At 32.1% G+C, this 18,898-nt stretch overlaps 1 protein-coding gene across 1 annotated transcript in view; it reads right to left on the bottom strand.

Moving 5' to 3' along the window:
* nAChRa7 (nicotinic acetylcholine receptor alpha7 subunit) overlaps positions 1-18,898 on the bottom strand; it is a 217,326-nt gene that overhangs the window by 35,551 nt on the left and 162,877 nt on the right. Inside the window, exon 4 of the mRNA XM_018508149.1 lies at positions 11,765-11,874. Coding sequence (XP_018363651.1) covers positions 11,765-11,874 — 110 coding nt within the window. The remainder of the gene's footprint in view (positions 1-11,764; positions 11,875-18,898) is intronic.

Genomic DNA, 18,898 nt, shown 5'->3' on the forward strand with positions numbered 1-18,898 from the left:
CACAAGCACTTGAACGACAAAACGAGGAATTTACTAACTTTATTACGGTTAATTACAATAAAATACTACCGATTAATTATTCGACGAGTTGAAATTACTTGAGCACATTATACTTAATCAGCAGAATTACTATTATAGGTAGAAAATTTTCATTACTTTTATCGCAATTAAGTATAGGAACGCAGAGATAGAAGTATATCACGAAGAGATAAGGTTAAGAACGATATGCAGTCTTGCTGTTGACTACATTGCTGATTGAATTAATCGTCGATTAATTCAATTAAGTTAATCGGCGTTGGTAACAGTCGCCCTCAGTACCAATCTATCCCATTGACTTGTTTACATCGTACCTCCGTGTCGAGTAACATGTGTATAACGCGCTCAAGTAATTTCAACTTGTCGAATTATAATTAATCGGTAGTATTTTATTGTGGTTAATCGTAATAAAGTTAGTAAATTCCTCATTTTGTCGTTCGAGTGCTTGTGTAAATCAGTGACCGTATTGTTTTGCGATGAAATTTGATTTTGTAATTACCGTGTGCAATATGTTTTCTTCTTAATAGTAATTCTCAGTTGCCGAATGATTAATTGGCAGTGATTAATAGTAGTATTTATAAATTATAAAAGGACGAAAACTTCTCATTATTAATTGCTGTATGCAATTTCTTTCTTGGACCTGAGCGCCCGCGTCGGATGGTGCGTTGCGCCGTCCCTGCCTACTTTCTTTACGCGACCCGTAATTCGTTCACTATTTTCGTTTATAATTCAAAAATTAAGCTACTCATAGAATTTTGGCAGAGGAAAAATTGTCTTAGAATTATGTCAGGAATACGTCATTTTAAGGACAAAGGTTTGTTCTGAGACATCCTGTATATGAAGCAAATGTTGTCACGATGTAACAGCTCTGGAGTGCCATATTGGACTGAGAAATGGTAAAAAGATCTCAATTTCCTAATTTTTTGTCGTTCTGAGCATAGACTCCACCTCACAGACACGTATTAATACGTATAATACTTTATTACTGAAAAAAGGATTTTCAAATCAGTAAGAGAGAAAAAAGTAATTGTTATACAAAAATTATATGGTCTAGTCGATAATACAGACGATTTTAGGATCCCCTTAACGTCTAATTGAGAGATGCGAGTAGACGGAAGGTGGAAAATTGCGCAAAGGGATTCGATTATCGGCGATCCCAGGACCGTATCGAAGCGAACGAAATGCGCTTAACATACTTAGGATCGTTTGTTTCACCGTTCCGACTAGCGATCGGAATCAGTCTCATCACGGCTTATTCCCATCCGGAAAATGGTCGAAAATTGCTTTTTCGCATGCACACCCATTCACGAAACGTCAGCCAGTATCCCATTATCTTACTATCAAATGCTATTTACAAAAATAACTAGCTTTATTACTAGAACATTACATATAATATTGCAATTACTTATGTTTATTGAAAAAAGTTTGAAATTAATTTTTTACGATCCTGAAAATCATACGTTTTATATATAAATTATAAATGTAATGCATATTTAAATAAAATTAATTTTATTAAAAAAAGATATTAAAGTAAATTATTCATTAAAAATATTTTAATAAAATTAATTTTATTAAAAAAAGATATTAAAGTAAATTACTTATTAAAAATATCTTATTTTTAATACAAGTTTTACAATTTTTATTAATGTCATTAATTTATTGAAATGATACCTGCTGATTAATATATGAATTTATTTAAAATTAATGGCATTACAAAAATTTTTTTCCTTATTTTTCGGATCACAAAGAAAATATCTGGCTGTAAAATACAATCAACTATAGCAAAAATAGATGATGAGCTGTATGCGAAGGTCATAAAATTTCTATAAAGAAATCCCGTTTATCTTGTCACGTACGACGTGTTGGAACCTCGGGGTTAAGAGGAACAAACATTCTGTAGCAGGCGCTTTTTTTGTCAGCCGGCACAACAATTTGGACCCACTCATAGACCACGAGATTTTGTTAAGTGCACTAAGAAACAGATGTTCTATTGCGGGTAACACCCGGCCTCAAATTGTCCTTCAACGACTCTTACTTCCAAAATGCAGTCTGCTCCATTACTTCGACGTTCTAAAGTCACAGTTCATGATTGAAACAAACACAGAAAACACACATGTATTGAAGAAATAAATTTGTCGATAATTTCAGGAGAAGCAGTTGTAATTTTTTATTTTTTATGTAAAGATCGAATATATAGAATCTGAACAAATAAATTAGTGGATATACACATAAAAATAATATTCACAGAATTTTTGTGCAAAACAATTTTGCACAGTATTCTTTATTGTTGATTGACTACAAAGATTTCAGAAAATTTGTAAAATAATATAGAGTTCGATATATTTCATGTTATTTAATTTGTAATATACGATTGTACGATTAAATTTGTTGTAATGTTTCTTGTTTTAAGAGTCGACAACGATAGAATTCATGTTGTTTTGTTTTATAGGTATTTCCTTTAATTAATTATATAAAATTAATATATTAGCTTTTAATTCTTGCCATGGCTTAGTGGTTTACTCCCACAATTTAACAGCTTTGTTTAAATTCCCTTATGTTTTCAATTTCCGTTAATGCTCATCGATATAAAAGCCAGTCGATGGGAAACGCACGTGTGAAAGTAGAATGAAAATCATTTAGCCAAACACGCGCGTAAATCGTCGATTGATGGTATAGGTAGCCAATGAATTAGCTTTCCCTTGCACGATGAATCACTGTGATTTACTAGCAACTACAGAGTTGTATTTAAAAGGATTCACTCTCTGTTATACTATCAAGAGTTGTAAGAAACTCTGAGCGGTAGAAAGCGGTAGAAAATTGTAAGAACACATTTCTTACAATTAATCGCATTTACATTTAGATTACTCTCTTACAAAAAAGACGTGTATTTTATAGTATTTGCAAAATCGAAAATTATAGTACCTTTTTTGAAATTTATTTTATAAAATATTTTTTAAACCGGGAATCAAACTTCTAAACTTCGAAGGATTCCTATCCCTCCAACTAAAAAAAACATTATTAAATCTATGAACGTTATAAATCTATAAAAAAAATTTTTTTAAACATTTTTTTAAACTAATAAACGGTAAAACAACAGAATTAAATACTAAAATATTCAAAGTAAAAATTTTATAAAAATAAATGACGCAAATCATAAAAAAATACACGTTCCAGTAGTATGACGGGATTTTGGTCAGACAACATGTAATACTATACCTTTAATTTACTTTAATCCTGTATTTCCATGACGCGCTTCAAATAAAATATTTTTTATCTGTTTTATTCAAATTTTTATTATTTATTGTTCTGTTATTATTTCATCAGCCTTTATTCTGTTAATATAAAGTTTACTAGAAATTAGCAAAAAAAAAAAAAGAATTTTCTTTTTCTACTTAAAACTTGATATCCGTTGTTACTTTGTTGTGAAAAAATTATATAGATTTCGATATAAATTAGAAGAAAATCTTGTATAATCAATTTTTCAATGTATAATATTTTATAACCTTAATAGGTGTAGTTTAACTGAACACCCAATCAATTTACTATCTATAATAACATTACTGATTTTTCTTGATATATTGCATAACAACTAGGTAAAATTAGTTAAATAATTATTTGATTTAATGGCCTCAGTTCTTCAATGTTGATAAAATTATGCTTATTATAGCTGCGTTTTTGTACGAAACGAAAGACAAAGGCTTTCGCTCTGTCCCGCGAAGTGAGATATTTATTTTATGTTGACGACTGTTCAGATTCAAAAAAATCTGTCATAAGTTATGGAAATGTATCGACATGTGCTTATCTATTTATTGTCCTGTTTTTGTTCAGTAGATTTTTCTTTTATGTCTAGTAACTACAGGAAAAGCGTTACACCTAACTTTGAGATCCTAAGTAGTTTTACTTCTCAATTACTACATAAACAGAGATAATAGAACTATCCAGTAAGTATTCGAAACTTAATGAAATTTCTATTAAGGTCTTTTTAGCATTGTATCAGGAAGAACGCTAGAGTATACCTACTTTCATTCGCTCGTAACATACGTATCATTATCACACAATTTTCCTTTAATGGAAATGTCGCTCAAAGCGTTGCGTTTCCTCGCGTAGAACACAGATAGCGGTTTGCATTTGCACTTGAACTTACGAGGATACACGGATGCTCCGCGAATTCACATGCCCCGAAGTCATCGACAGAGTATGGAAACGCGGTAACGTGTATGCATTTGCCTGAAACATTAATTCACGACGGATCGCATGGGAAGTAATATGTCTACTAAACTATTCGCTCTTCCTTTGATCCCCACGCGGGAACATAAAGTACACGGTTGCATTCGCGCTGAACATTAGATAGGATGTATATTTCGTGCGGCTCGCGATTAATCTTTGAATAAAACAGCGATGAATTATCCCGAGCAAAGTACTGTCCCATGAGCGTTATGCCAATGGAATTATTCAAATAACATCAATCATAATGACAAACTATAGTTTATCTGTTGCTGATATATTTGATACGCTTTAGCATAACGCGATAGATACGCATAAATAAGCTTATCTATTCGAAAATAACATTTATGTTAAGGCGAGATATGTTGAGATCTCTCTGCTTTTGTAACTATTGTAGAATTCTCTCTCTCTCTCTCTCTCTCTCTCTCTCTCTCTCTAAATCCAATAAATCTAAAATTTCCAAAAAAGATATCTCCAAAGTTGCAAAAAAAAATATTTTTCAATTTTTAGATTAAAATCGAATAAATTTTGCATCTCTGTAAGTGAAATCGATTTATCGTGCTTTAAAAAGTTTTTGTTCTGTTTATTAATTCAGATTGTACGTAGTACTCCTGTAATCTGGGTTGTAGGAGAAAGTTAATTTTTTTATTGTAAAACGTGTGAAATATTTACACCGACATGGCAGCTTTTCGGAGCTAACCGCGCGTGGAAATTCTCTTGTATCGCCAACGTGTGTTGGAAATACTGCGTTTATTTAAAAATGCCGACTTACAAAATATTGTTTGTAAGAGAAACTCGATTTTCAAGCGTTTTTTTTAGTGCAACCCGACTTTACACAATGTATAAACCAATACACTTTCATTCATGGCGTTTATGCTCCAGTGAAATTCGCGCTTATCCATGGAATTAACTTATCACCATAGAATTTCTTGTAATTTGCTGTTTCATGTATATTTTTTTAGTTTACCTACAGATTATCGCAGGATTGTAATGCAACTCTGTTACTACACTTGCATGTTATTATTACCTCCTATTTTCCAACTTTATCACGATTTATTCATTATGTTATGTCGGTATACACTTGTGTGTAATTGGTTGTTTTATCTTACACATTTTTACTTTCTATGATTATTGTATATTTTATTCTTTTGTGATACATCTATATGCAATGATATTTATCACTAATTTGATCAAAAAAATTAAAAAATATTAAAAGAAATCCGCCTAGTTCTAAGTATTTGTAGAAAATTGTCATAATTTATAACTTATTGTTACTTAAAAAAATATTTGTTGTATCACTTTCAACACAATAAAATCTAAGCATAGCAACAAATCTGCAATACCAAATGTCATGTCGTCGAATGAATCCGTTTTTGACATTTCGACAGACATTCTCGGAGAATAAACGCGCGCATTTATCACTATTGATATGCGACGGAGCGATCTGTTATATTTTTCTACATAAAACTTTGCCTTGTTTGTTGAAAATTCGTTGGTTCGTTGTTTTTGCCATTCGTGGCGATTTTCCGAGAAAAAAGAAACTATCAACTGCGCGGACTCTCGCTTGTTCGTCCGCACGCCTGGGCCATTCGCCGCAAAATGAATTTTCGCCCCTATCGCTCACCGTTGACGAGTAGTCCATAAAAAATGGCAAAGTTGACGGATTGACGGATGAGTAAGAAGCGTAATATCAAATAACAGTTTACTACCTTCCTTGGCATGATTCTTGAGATTTAAAGGAATGATAAAGACAGCACAAGCTGTTGCAAGCAGATTTTTCTTGTTTTAAGCATTATTTATTAACAATATTAAAAGGTTGTTTAAAAATTAGAGCTATGCATTGCAACGTTGTCTACTTTGCGTAGACAAAAGTATTTTTTAAATAAGTGAAAGGAGCTTTAAGTTGGTGAAAAATTCAATTATTACTTTATTTCGTAATTTAGCATAAATTTTTTTTACAATAAAATGAAGTATCATTATTCCATAAAATAGGGAATTTGTTATTATTAACATTACTTTCTGATCAATTTTAACTGTTTTAGTTGTTATGTAATTTAAACTTTAACAGTTTCCACATTATTTATTATGTAATGAAATCAGTGATTATTTCATTTTTCAGTTTAGAATAGTGAATTTCTTTGTGTTAAAATAAAGTACAATTATTTTTCAAAACTGTTATCATTAAGTACAATTATTTTTTTTAATGTTATTATCAATATCACTTTCTGATCAATTTGATTCATCGCATCGAGTTTGTGTAAATGAATTTAAACAAACTCACAATGAGTTAAAATTTCTATCTTAAAACAATTATCGTTAATAATTTCATGAACGATATTTAATTGAAGGTTAACATACGACATGTAATGATCGGGATCATCATTAATAACAAAGTAAACAAAATATGGAATCGGAAGAGCGAAATGGCGCACAAGCGCTCCAATGAATAATCGAAGCGTGGAGCGTGAGCTGAATGTGGGAAAATATGAATGCGGACAGTTTTTGATACATCTCCTATGGGATATACTGGGTGTCTTGTCGCAGAACATTGAGAAGTATTAAATTAATATTTAATATTCTACTATCGTGCGAGGGTGTTTATAAGTATTAAGACATTCAAGTACAAGCTCTCTTGGGTTTCTTCATCTTTCAGTATCGCTTAGCCCAGTAGAAAAAATATATAAAAGTTACACAATTTTAGAATAACTCGGACAAAGTATATTATACGTAATAATAAACAAACGGATTTAGATACTGCTAGAATAATGCTTATAGTCATGGGACAATATTGTATTTCGAAGAATTTTATGTAAATCTCTCTCATTCACTAATAAAACTACAATAAAATATATAAAATAAGTTTGATTAATTTTTTCAATCTGAAATGCATGGTAAAAATCTTTAATATACATATTATACTGTGCAACAACTACCATATTTTCAATGAAAATTTTAAGAGAAAATTCTTTCCGTGTACTATCTGTCTTTTGATAACAGATTCTAAAATCACGTGAATTCATTTAATATGCCGAAGAGGAAAGATACTTTTATCGTTGAATTCGTCTTACTTTGCGCTATTAATTCGACAAAAACGAAAGCTGAGCAATCAGAGTCGCAAATCGCCGAACGAAGTTCTTGCACGGTAACCGCCCCCAGAGATCGGTCCATTAAACGTTTCACTTCGCCGGCAAGTTCGTCGACTATTCGTTTCTGCTAATGCATCGCAAGGCGAAGTTTTAATTCGACAAATACGACGACGATGCAGCGGACACCCGATGCATTACCTACTTAAAGACAATGGCGTGGCCGCAAGCGTTTTCCGACAATGTATTACCGTCAGACGGAGATACTTTCCCTGATTCTCTTTAAATAGTGGCGGTAGCTTTGTTTTTAATGCGCGTGACCCAGTTGGCCAGACGTTCCATTTTACCCGTTGCACGTTGCACCTATTTCCGATAGCTTAAAACGAATTTACGTAGTGCATTCGTGATGATCATCCCGGATAAATCATTCGAAACGATGAGACAAACCGGTTCTGCTGGCATTATTTACGGTTATATTGGATAATAAATCATGGCGTTTACAGTTAGCGATATATAACTGTAAATTAATGAGAAAACGCGAAAAAATATATCGAGCGCTCTGCCCGAGTTAGCGTTCAATTAGAACGTTTGCGCAAATCATTCTTTGGAATTGCCGTACTTTTAGAGACTTGAAATGCGACGACTCTGTCAGTAAAGACTGTTTACTAATTAGCAACGTCTCAGTCACGCTCGAAATACGACGACAAGTTTGCGCCGTGCGAAACGCCGTATGGTGGTAATACGAGTGTCTTTTAACGGCTCGATGTTACTCCAAGTCGTTAACTATTTTACTACATGTTGTAAATGAGATTCGCCTTTCGACTACATCGATATTGCGTCGTGATGAAAAATGCACGAAACGTTTCACTACGTCCCTCCTTCCATCGCTTTTCCAGTCGCTGTTGAGTTCCGCTTTTCAGTCAGCCAGTACAAATATACGAACCAGGGCGTAATCGCTTGTGCTGCTTTATAAGACCCACGCTGGACTCATGCTGGAAATCAAACTGAGAAAAACGGTGATTGGCCTGGAACATCCTATGTGCAGAATGTGCGCGATAAAAATCATCTCGGCGACGCGCACGTGAATACCTGCACGGAGCTGGATGAAAAGTGGAGCACGGGAGAATTGCGCCGTGACGAAGCGACAAAGCAGTTAAGTGATCGATCAGTCCTTAGGTGTGCACCATCTTTGCTACTGACCCCCCGCGATGCCCCCTCTTCCTGGCTGCGTTATATATTACGTGGTCTGTACCACATCATAATAACGTTGGATGCATCGCATAAAGGCATCGTCTACGCGATGGAGAGCGATTATGAGCGGGTGCATGCCCGACAAAACACACTTGCGGCAAGTATATAAAAAGAGTTCACATATATGTATGTACACGCGACGTCTGCTCTAACCGAAGGTGCATCTCACGTCAAACTTGTATGGTTTTGGCGAATTAGGTTACCACAAATAAATAACCAAACTTTTAACGCTTCTCGGGTTTTAGTTTGAAACAAATTTTCGCGGAAGCGGGATTACGGCTATAATTAACTGAAATAACTGCAACTAAAAATTATGAAAAATAGTTACGGTCAGTTAAAAAGAAACTTTTTATTAGAGCAATTTAGTTTACAAAATTGAACGATTGCGAATATTTTAACAAAATTTTGTGTAATTCGAAAAAAGGTGTAATTCCTAGAATTCCGTAGAAATTTTTTTCTGTGTAAATTAAGTATTTACTTTAACAACTCTCTTCTTCTCCCCTGTTTAAAGCGTGTACAATCAAAGAGTTTAACGATCAAAAAACGCATACAACGTCGAGCTGTTTGCAATTTATATTCCGTATAAATTAAGTATTTGTATTAATAACTTCCTCGTCCAGAGCGTAACAATCAGAGAGTTTAATGAACAAAAAAATGTGAACAATGTCGAGCCATTTGCAATTTAAACGTGCAAAATTCTGATTACAGTAGTCAAGTATAAATAATGAAATGATTATATTTCGTACTTTCTGCGTTCTCTGTTTGTTAAATGAAATTTTTTAAAAATGAAAATTTACTTTATTTGTCAGTGAGCGCAAAGAGCGCAAATTAAATAACGTAAATTCTCACCCCGCGAGTAAATAATTCGCGGCGCAAGTAAATTCGTATTGCGAGGAAACGCGTCGAGGCTCGCTCTAAAATAATTCAACGACGTTTTATCGATCAATTTGCGATTCACTTCAAGCGTAAACCGTCTTTGTAACTGACCCGATGACCTGCGATACATAATATGGTCGCACGTTGACGCTGGTGCAATACATGTACGCAACTATGTGAGAGACGTTGCACGGTGCGTTTATAAACTTTCTCACGCATGCACGCACACTATTGCACGCCGTTCTCACGACTAGATTGCATACAAAATAATGAAAAATGATTACAGCGATAATGACGTTGCTAACGTGTAATCAACCTTTCATGCTCAATTAATTAACGTATGGCATGTTTTGATACGTTAATTGAAAAATATATACTGAATTGTGACAGCCAGATATAACAGGAATTAAGAAAGAACATTTTCTCAAATATATAAATAGTACCTATTCAAGTAACTATCTGTATTACGTGAGATAATGTTATTAAATAAATAGTGTATTTTAAAAGATGGAAAATAATAATAAAGCTTTTTGATTCTCTCTCATTTTCTAGAACAATTGCCTTAATTGTTATTTTAAATTAAGTATCGCGGTGAGTTGAAAGCCCAAATTTTTAAGCAAATTAGCATAGATTAATTAATCGATTAACTGATGACGCATCGCGGTCGTATATTATTACTCCGCGCCTCGATCCCGCAGTTTAGCGTTATATTATGTGGTTACAACCGTGCAAGGGCAACTATGTGAAACACGCTTGCATAATCGATACGTGCGATTTCGGCATATTAATAGCGTAAGCATGTACATGGAATTTACACGAACAATAGCTCACGCCGACAATGTGCTTTATTAAAAGTAGAGGGGTCCGTAAAAAATACATAAAGCACGTCATTATTACCATTATAGGATTGGTGGTATTTTAATATTCCCAGATGACATCGATAAAATTATTACTGTAACCTTTATCAATGTAATGTAATCTAAATGATCAAATTGCATTTAAATAAAAACCTAATTTTTTTAACTTGATATTTTATTGTCACTTACTTTTTTATCTACATTCTATTTTTTCTACGCGTAATTTTTTATTATATACTGAATTATCATTAATTAAAAACAAAAGCAACTAAATATACGTTTATAGATCTTTTTCTTCGATACCTTTTGTTTTTTTATAATTTTTTTTATGATATAATATCTTGCATGTTGTGCATTATAATACATACATAATTCTTACATTAAATATTATAATAATTATAAAACACATAAATATGTATATTTAAATAAATGTTTTAATTGCATTATTAAAAAATTGTTTCCGGTATTTTCTGTTTTGAAAAAACATTAATTGCATTGAATATTTTATATGTTTACGTTCTTGTGATTTCGTCAATTAAAAAAGTATGTGAGTTGAGCGAGTTGATCCTCGTTTTAAACTACATTCAGTAAACACCAATATGCAAGATAAATGTTAAATTTATCGGAACGTTTCATGGCTTTGCCATCCGTTCAGAGAGAACATTTTTTTTTTTGGTTAGTTTTAAAATATCACGATGTTAAATGGATGATGATTGAATTCAATCTGTATTTTTATAGGTCAAATGCCATTGTATAAACATAAACTAATGTACAGCTGTAAGATAGCAGATTTATTACGATTAGTGACGCTTTTCAATTTGTTAGCCAATCGAGAAAATTTCTTTGTTACGTAATTTCTTCGGAAGCGTTGGTGAAAGCAAAAGTGACTTAAAGGTCAGATATCATAAATATAAATCATATAACATCATATATCATAAATATGTAAAATACAGTTGAAAATTACAATAAGGTATTATAATTTATTAGAAATATTGTTAATTTAGTTTTGCTTGAGAATAATGTTGAAAGAATAATGTTTCCTTGAGAATTGAAAACAGATGATGAAGTTTTTTTTAATACATAGACGTCATACACTATGTTTCAAAATTCACTGCCAGTGCTGGAAATCTATAGTGCACGTAACTTACATAAACTATAAATTTTCAGCGCTAGCAGTGAATTTTGGAACACAGCCATAGAATATGTATGTTTGAGTTCCTGATTCATTTCCGATTTCTAAGTTTAGCATAAATTCATAAACTATTACTTAATATTAAAATAATTTTGAAACACGAAAAATTAATTCGTATTGAATCTTATTTTAAGTATATCATTCTTTACTTAAAAAATATATTTGCTACATGATGCGGTAGAATATGAAAAATATAAATGTGTACGTAGGAAATTTTAATAAACATAATGTAATTTTACATTTACCTGTTATACATAAGAACGTCGGGTTTCCATAACCGACTCGGCGGTATTCTGAGGTCTCGTACACCTCCATAGTCCGAAACGTTCCATCTCATGTTTACATCGTTCCATTCCTGTAATTAAATAAAAATTATGTAAAATCATATAAAAAAAGTTACAAGAAATTTCTTTGTCAGTTATCAAAACAGTATTTAAAATGACGCATACCGCACTTTATTTAAAAAGTTTTAGTCTACATAATGTAAACTGGAAACGCGCTTTATAAAATATATTGGAAATTTTATATTCGGCTGCCTTCGTAACTGTTTTATTTGGAAAAACTTCTTTCATAAATTATAATTACAATTTAATAAGTGAATTGACTAAAAAATCTTTAAGATAAATTGAACATTTTACGCAATCACTGAAAAGAACACGGATGTCGACATATGTATATTTAAAAATCATGCTTGAATCACTGCATTCTCTCTAAAACGATGTTGACACTATTGATTTTTCAAACAGTAAGTGTCGACCTTCGCTTTTCGTGCAAATATTTTATACTACATCGTATATGTCAAGTAAACACTACAGCATTTCAATTTAATTCTCGTCTGGGGAACTTACGAATGTGTTATTTCGCCAGACGAGTTTCGTCCTTTTGCTTCTATAAAATACGCCTTTGGGAAGTCACATTATAGACGTGCTGTTCGCACAAGCAAAAATTCGATAAATTATTTTTAGCATCTTTTGCTGTGTGTGTTTGTTTGATTTCTTTGATTCTTGCTATAATTTTAAAATAAGTTTTTAAAATTGAGTTTTTAACTTTTGTACGGTAGAAAAATAACGCACTACTACTAAAATAGACGTTAAAGTTTCCAATAAGTCTTTTAATGGAAAAATCTGAAAGTAGTAATAATTTTTGAAAAATTTTAATTCTGAAGAAATCTACATACAATTTCAATTTATCACAATATACTTTTGAAATTACGTGAACAGTAATTGTTCTATTATAACAGACAACGCATTTAGTTGGACACACCGGATATGATGGCACTACGTCTGCTAATACTCTTCCCGTAGTTTTCAAGAACATTTTCCGAACTTTCCCTGTGAGTTTGCGTGACCGAAGCGATTTAGGAGCTTCGAAGTATTCGTGCCTCTCACTTTGAATCTGTAGTCTTTCCTTTCTTTGGTGAAGCGGAAATGAAAAGGACAGGATCGATCCGACTAACGTGGCCGTAATAGGTCGTTCCGTGTTATTTTCGACCGTATTCTTTCAAGAAGATCGTTCCAGTCACGAGATAAAGTCGAAGAATTAGAAGAAGAACGTGACAGTGTATATTAATGACGTTTTAATATATACCAATTAAAACGATCTATTTCTTTCTGTTATCGACTTTTCAAACTACGCTTCACCCATATTTTTCTTCCTCTTATTTCAATTTTCCTAAACATTAGCGGAAATTTTTATTATTTTATTCATTAGACTTTCCATCACGTCACGTCAATTCGTAAGATATAGTGACAATTTATTGTATTCTTATCTAAGCTTTTACTACATTTACGTTGGACATCATTGTGATTCATGGCAGGTATATCGTACGCGCGGACGAAGCAAACTCGTAGGTTGACCTAATAGTTATAGTAAATGAGGCAGAAATACGACTATACCAAGAAAAATGGAGGAAAAAGTTTTCCAAGATTTCCCAGAAGGTTTACGAATAAGATGACAAGTCTCGTTTTGATACTACCCTCAAAGTCTGGTATGCAGCAAGCTCGAATGATTTGGTTGCCTGTCAGCTGTCGTACTCGTGCCGATTAGTCACTGACCTCGATTGATTAGCTGCTGATGGAGTGCAAAGCCAGATAATTAATAACGGCACGTGGTTCAGTACGGTGATTTGCGGACTTGCCGTGCATAAATCATTATTATAATTGTTTGCGCGAGTAAAAAGATGCTGCTAATTACCGCGTTAATTCAATTCCTGCCGTTATAGAAAAGTCTTATACTGAACTCCTTTTATGTATGTAAACAGTTTCTTAGATGTAAACAATTAAAAAGAGGAGTAAATAGCCATACACAGGATCTACATAGCGAAAGTCATTTATCAAAACTTATTTTGTTAATAAATTTTACCATCCCTTTTCCTATACCTTAATAATAGAATTGTACGTCAAGAATATTGTCAATGTCGGCCTCAGAAAATAAATTTCTGTCCTGAGTAACATAACGATTACATATTAACGACTTCAAGAATTACTAATAGCAACACAGGTACGTTAGAATAAATAAAAAAATTTATTTGCAAACACAAAACAGTGTTAATTAAAATACTAATTTCTTGATGTTATTATAATCTGAAAATTTTGTCCCTACATAGCAATTCAGAATAAAAGAAAGTTCAAATACTTATAATAATTAACAAACAAATTTCAAGATATTCTATTAAAAGAAGAAATATTTTATAATACGGATTTACTTATTCGCATTTGATTCTTATTTCTGATTTAATTTATTTATTTGTTATCAAATTTTAAATATCGACGTTAAAATTTATGACTCATTTTTATATTGACAATTACGAATTTAATAATTTCTAAGTGTTTTTGTGTTATTTTGCGTTTATATTGACACCAAATTTTATAATTGACATCAGATTAAATTTTTACATACTGTAGATAGCCAAATCTTGGTTGAAACATCTATGATCTTTTTCTTTTGTTAACGAAATAAATTTTAATAGATTTTAAAATTGTAAATCTTATCCAACGGAAATTCGCGTATTCATCCAAATAGTTTATATATTATTGTCTTGTTTTCTTTGTCTTCATGTACTCTTATTTTCCACAAGAAAAAACTAATTGAGTCATCGAGCGCAGCTATTGAAGGTAAATCCTGCGCTTTTAAGAAAGCATCTTATCGACCACAGGGTAAAGCTATTTCGTGTTTTTCCGGACGATTCGATTCTACCTTTTGCACGCGATATCGCTTCTCATCATCTCGTTCTATGAAAAGTGTTAGTGCCAGCAACGATGCTTCTATAGACATCTTCTATAGACGAAACAAATACCGACAATCTCGTTTCGCACTTGGCGAACCGCCCTCGAAGAATGCGGCCTGAAGATACAGGAGTCGACGAGCCGGATGCCGTGTTTCTTTACTAGATACAGGATAAAAGTCACGGGATCGGAACAGAACGAAATTCCGTTGTGAAGTGTCTGTATGATTTCTCGAGTCACGCAAATTCCGAGCGAAGCGGTTTTTGAGATGAATGTCATTTACAATTCGCGCCTTTTGAAATGCGACCTATTTTCTGAGATAGTATTTCTACGAAAAAGGGAATTTTTATGTATTTTGTCCGGATAAAAGTACGCATGAAAATATTGCTGTTTCACGTGTTATATCATTGTTATTCCTTGTATCGTATCTTGGTATTTTATTATTATTCCATATATTTATTATTGTTATTTATATATTATATTTCTTTATATAATTCCGATTTTTCTTAATTGTTACATAATTTTGGAACAAATAAAATCTACGCAATAATTCTTTTAGTCGTAATTTCTAATTTGTAGAAGAAACAGTCTTTTATAGCTGAGCTATTAAATCGCCAAGCTGTTAAATCGCGCATTAAAAACACAAGTAGCCCGATTAAAGTCGGTTAAAATAATCCAAAGATAATGAAAGAGGAGCGAAACAGGTAGCCAGAATCTCTAATAACATTGCAAGCATCAAAGTGTTCTTCATCTTATACTTTGCTATACTATTACATAACTCGCGAGTAAAAGTAAAAACAAGATATAAAGTAGATCTAAGGTAGATAGATATAATTATGTACATATATATGTTAGAAAGTCAAGCAATGAAATAATTATGATACTCTATACGTTAAGTTTATTTAAATATGAATGAACAGCAATATTGAAGTACATCATTAGTTTGGTAAATTTAAAAATATTTCAATCTTTTCGATTAAAAAACTTTTTCTCAAAGCTTTTTTACGAAGTAAGGCTCCATATTTTTAATATGAAGACGCTCGTCAAACGCAACGTATAATCTTTGATTTATCAAAGACGTGATTTATTCCTAAGTAAGAATTATGTAACATTATCAGATTTACATCTAATATAATAACTAATCTATATTTATATATTTTTAATACATATTTATATATTTCGTTAAAAAAGAAAGTACCTATGCAAGATATAAATTTATATTTCATTAAAATCATAGCGGGGAATATATTCGTCAAGCATGCGTTTCTACACGATAATTATACATCGACGTAGGCGAAAAGTGGGAACTCTCGTGTAGTTCAGTGATTTGCATAGCTAATCCGGTCTTAGTTAGCATAGTTTCGTAGAACGTGGCCTAATATTCCTGTGCATACTATATAATTCTCGTTGCTGCGATATTCATAAACCAGAAATATATCTATCATACTATCTTTGGCATTCCTGTGACATGACTCAAGAATCGATTATTTATTTTCTCATTATGAAACTTTATTAGAACTTGTTAGAATTGATATTGTAGATCTCTTCCGTTTCGAATATGTATAAATTTAAAACAATATTTTGTGATATTACTTTTTCCACTTATAAAAAACATTATTATATTTTGTAACAATACAGATAACATTTCTTAAAATTTTGTGATAACTTACGAGGGAGTCGTCGAAACTGACCCTTATTAATTGTAATGGGCTTTGAACATTGGTTGTAAAGCGTAAAAAAAAGTACTAGTCCTATATTTTTTTATCTATCTATATTTTTTTAATTTCAAGGTTTAGTCAAAACAATTTTTGGAGGTAAATTTAAAAAATTTGATATTTTCAAAAAACGTGAATACACCATTATTAAGAGTACAAAATAGCATAAAACTTTTGTATAAAACATTTTTTCATGTATCTCGTAGTTTCGGAGATATTCGTTGAAAATAAAAAAATACATTTTTTTCGAGGGATTGTTTCAAAACCTTTAAACCTTGAAATAAGCAGATTGAAAACAGATGTAATATTTTTTAATGCTCTACGACATATCCTAAACCCATTAAAATTAGTGAGGGCAATTCCGACGATTCTCTTGTTAGTGCAGTTACTATTTATTGTTTTAATCATTTAAACGAATAATTTAACTATTATTATGAAAAAAAAAAATAATAAAATATTTCCATAAAAATACAGGTCGCACTTTACTCGCTTTATGATGTGTAAGTGCCTATAATTTATGCTTTATACAGACTTTATCATCAGATATAAAAATATACTTTTTTCGTAAATTATACCATGTCGGAATGGCTTTTTTTATTCCTATTGAAATAATGCATAAATACATTTTATTTTAAGAAAAACGCTTTTATGAGTCTGCATCCATTACCAGTTTAGAGTTGCTCGAGACAGTTATATCGAAAACATTCCAGCGCGGACGGTGTTGTAAAAATCAAGAATAAAATAATGGGGCCATCCTTTCTATAATGATAATTACGTATCTGAAAGATACGCTGGCACCCGCAGAACGAAACATAGCGAGACGTTATCGCGTGCAACATTTCACTGGAGGATCGAGACAAATGAGGAAGCTTAATCGAACCGCCAGCCAATCGCGAATTCTTTCTTTCAGGAATCCGCGCTTTTTCCCAGCTGAACGGTTTCAACGACGCGAAAACTAGAGCGACGAGGACGAGACATTCTCGTGGCGGAGTCTCTCGGAGATTTAATCGCACGTTCGTATTTTAAACTCGCGAATTAGGAATTCGAATAATTTCGATTACCATCGCGGCACGGATTTGCGGAATCCCGATCGCCATTTTATCGCATAAAACCGAGAGGTACATGGAGGACAGCTACGTTGGTAGTTGTCATAAGGAGACCGATCTATGGCGCTATGTCGTCGGCGATCCCTTTTATCACTTCCGCTTTCCCCTCGGCGAAATTGTCAATTAAAGTAACGAACGACCAGGAAAGTAACGAACTTCTTTGAAAAACAAGATCGCACAACGTAATCCTCGTGATCCTCACGGATTAAGGTCAAGATTAAAGAAAAAAATAGAAGTGGAATGTTCTCTCTCTCTCCCCCTTTTTTTCTCATCGGATATATATGGTATTTCAGAATCGGTGAACAAAATTCCCATAATACTGGGTTTACAATAGAAGTCGTAGACGGCCGTAAGGTCTTAAGTCGTAGGAAATTGGCCAATCGTACACCCCAAAAAAATATTCTACCATTTAGTGGTTCCGTGTTAAATAGGATTTTCCATTTATGTATGACCTCAAGAGAATATTCTACAAAGTAAAGGAATTTTGTATAACCATAAAGTACTGGATTTAGGATTGCAATCCTCTCAATACTAGAAGAATGTCTTACATATACTGACATGCACGTGTGCTATAAATGACAGAATTCTTCTAACAAATAAACCTACCGCTAGTATTTTGTATTTCCTCTTATTTCAAAAGGCTATTTGAGTTATTATAATAGAATTTTCTCTATAGAGGAATTTATTTTTGATCATAGCTCATGTGTCCTTATATTTTTATAGATAAATACGTATTATAGATACACGCACCTGATTAATGTAAGATTAATGTAAGATTTTTTGCTTAGAGGAAATGCTAAGAGGAATTTCCCGCTTATCGGCAGAATATTTTTTTGGGGTGTAGTCGATTATTCACTTCCTTTGACTGTGATTAAGTCAATTTTCTACTACTTAAGATCCCATGACCGTTTATTGTAGACTCTGCATAAAAAAGGGAACTGATTGCAAATGCCATAAATATGACACTGTTGCATTTAGCTCTCTCTTAGAAAGAATGTTAAACAAAGCTGCTATACCTACTTTTTTTAATGTACGATTTCTTAATAATTAAATCTGACGTTAAAATTTGTTATTAATTTATATCTCTAGAGTTTAATTTTAATTTTTTTTTTTAATAAATTTCTTTCACTAGCATTTTGCTTGAAAATTATTAGCACTTTGTTATTTTTACAAGTAAATTTTACAAACGATATACTAATATAAAAAGTGTACTTACAAATACTAATATAACAAAAATACCAATATAACAAATATAGTTACAAATAAGGATATTTTAAACCAATTCAGAAATATCTTATAAAATTTTAATAAAGAAATTATATATATATATATAT

Source organism: Trachymyrmex cornetzi, unplaced genomic scaffold (genome assembly GCF_001594075.2).
Source record: "Trachymyrmex cornetzi isolate Tcor2-1 unplaced genomic scaffold, Tcor1.1 scaffold25, whole genome shotgun sequence".
NCBI classification, from domain to species: domain Eukaryota; kingdom Metazoa; phylum Arthropoda; class Insecta; order Hymenoptera; family Formicidae; genus Trachymyrmex; species Trachymyrmex cornetzi.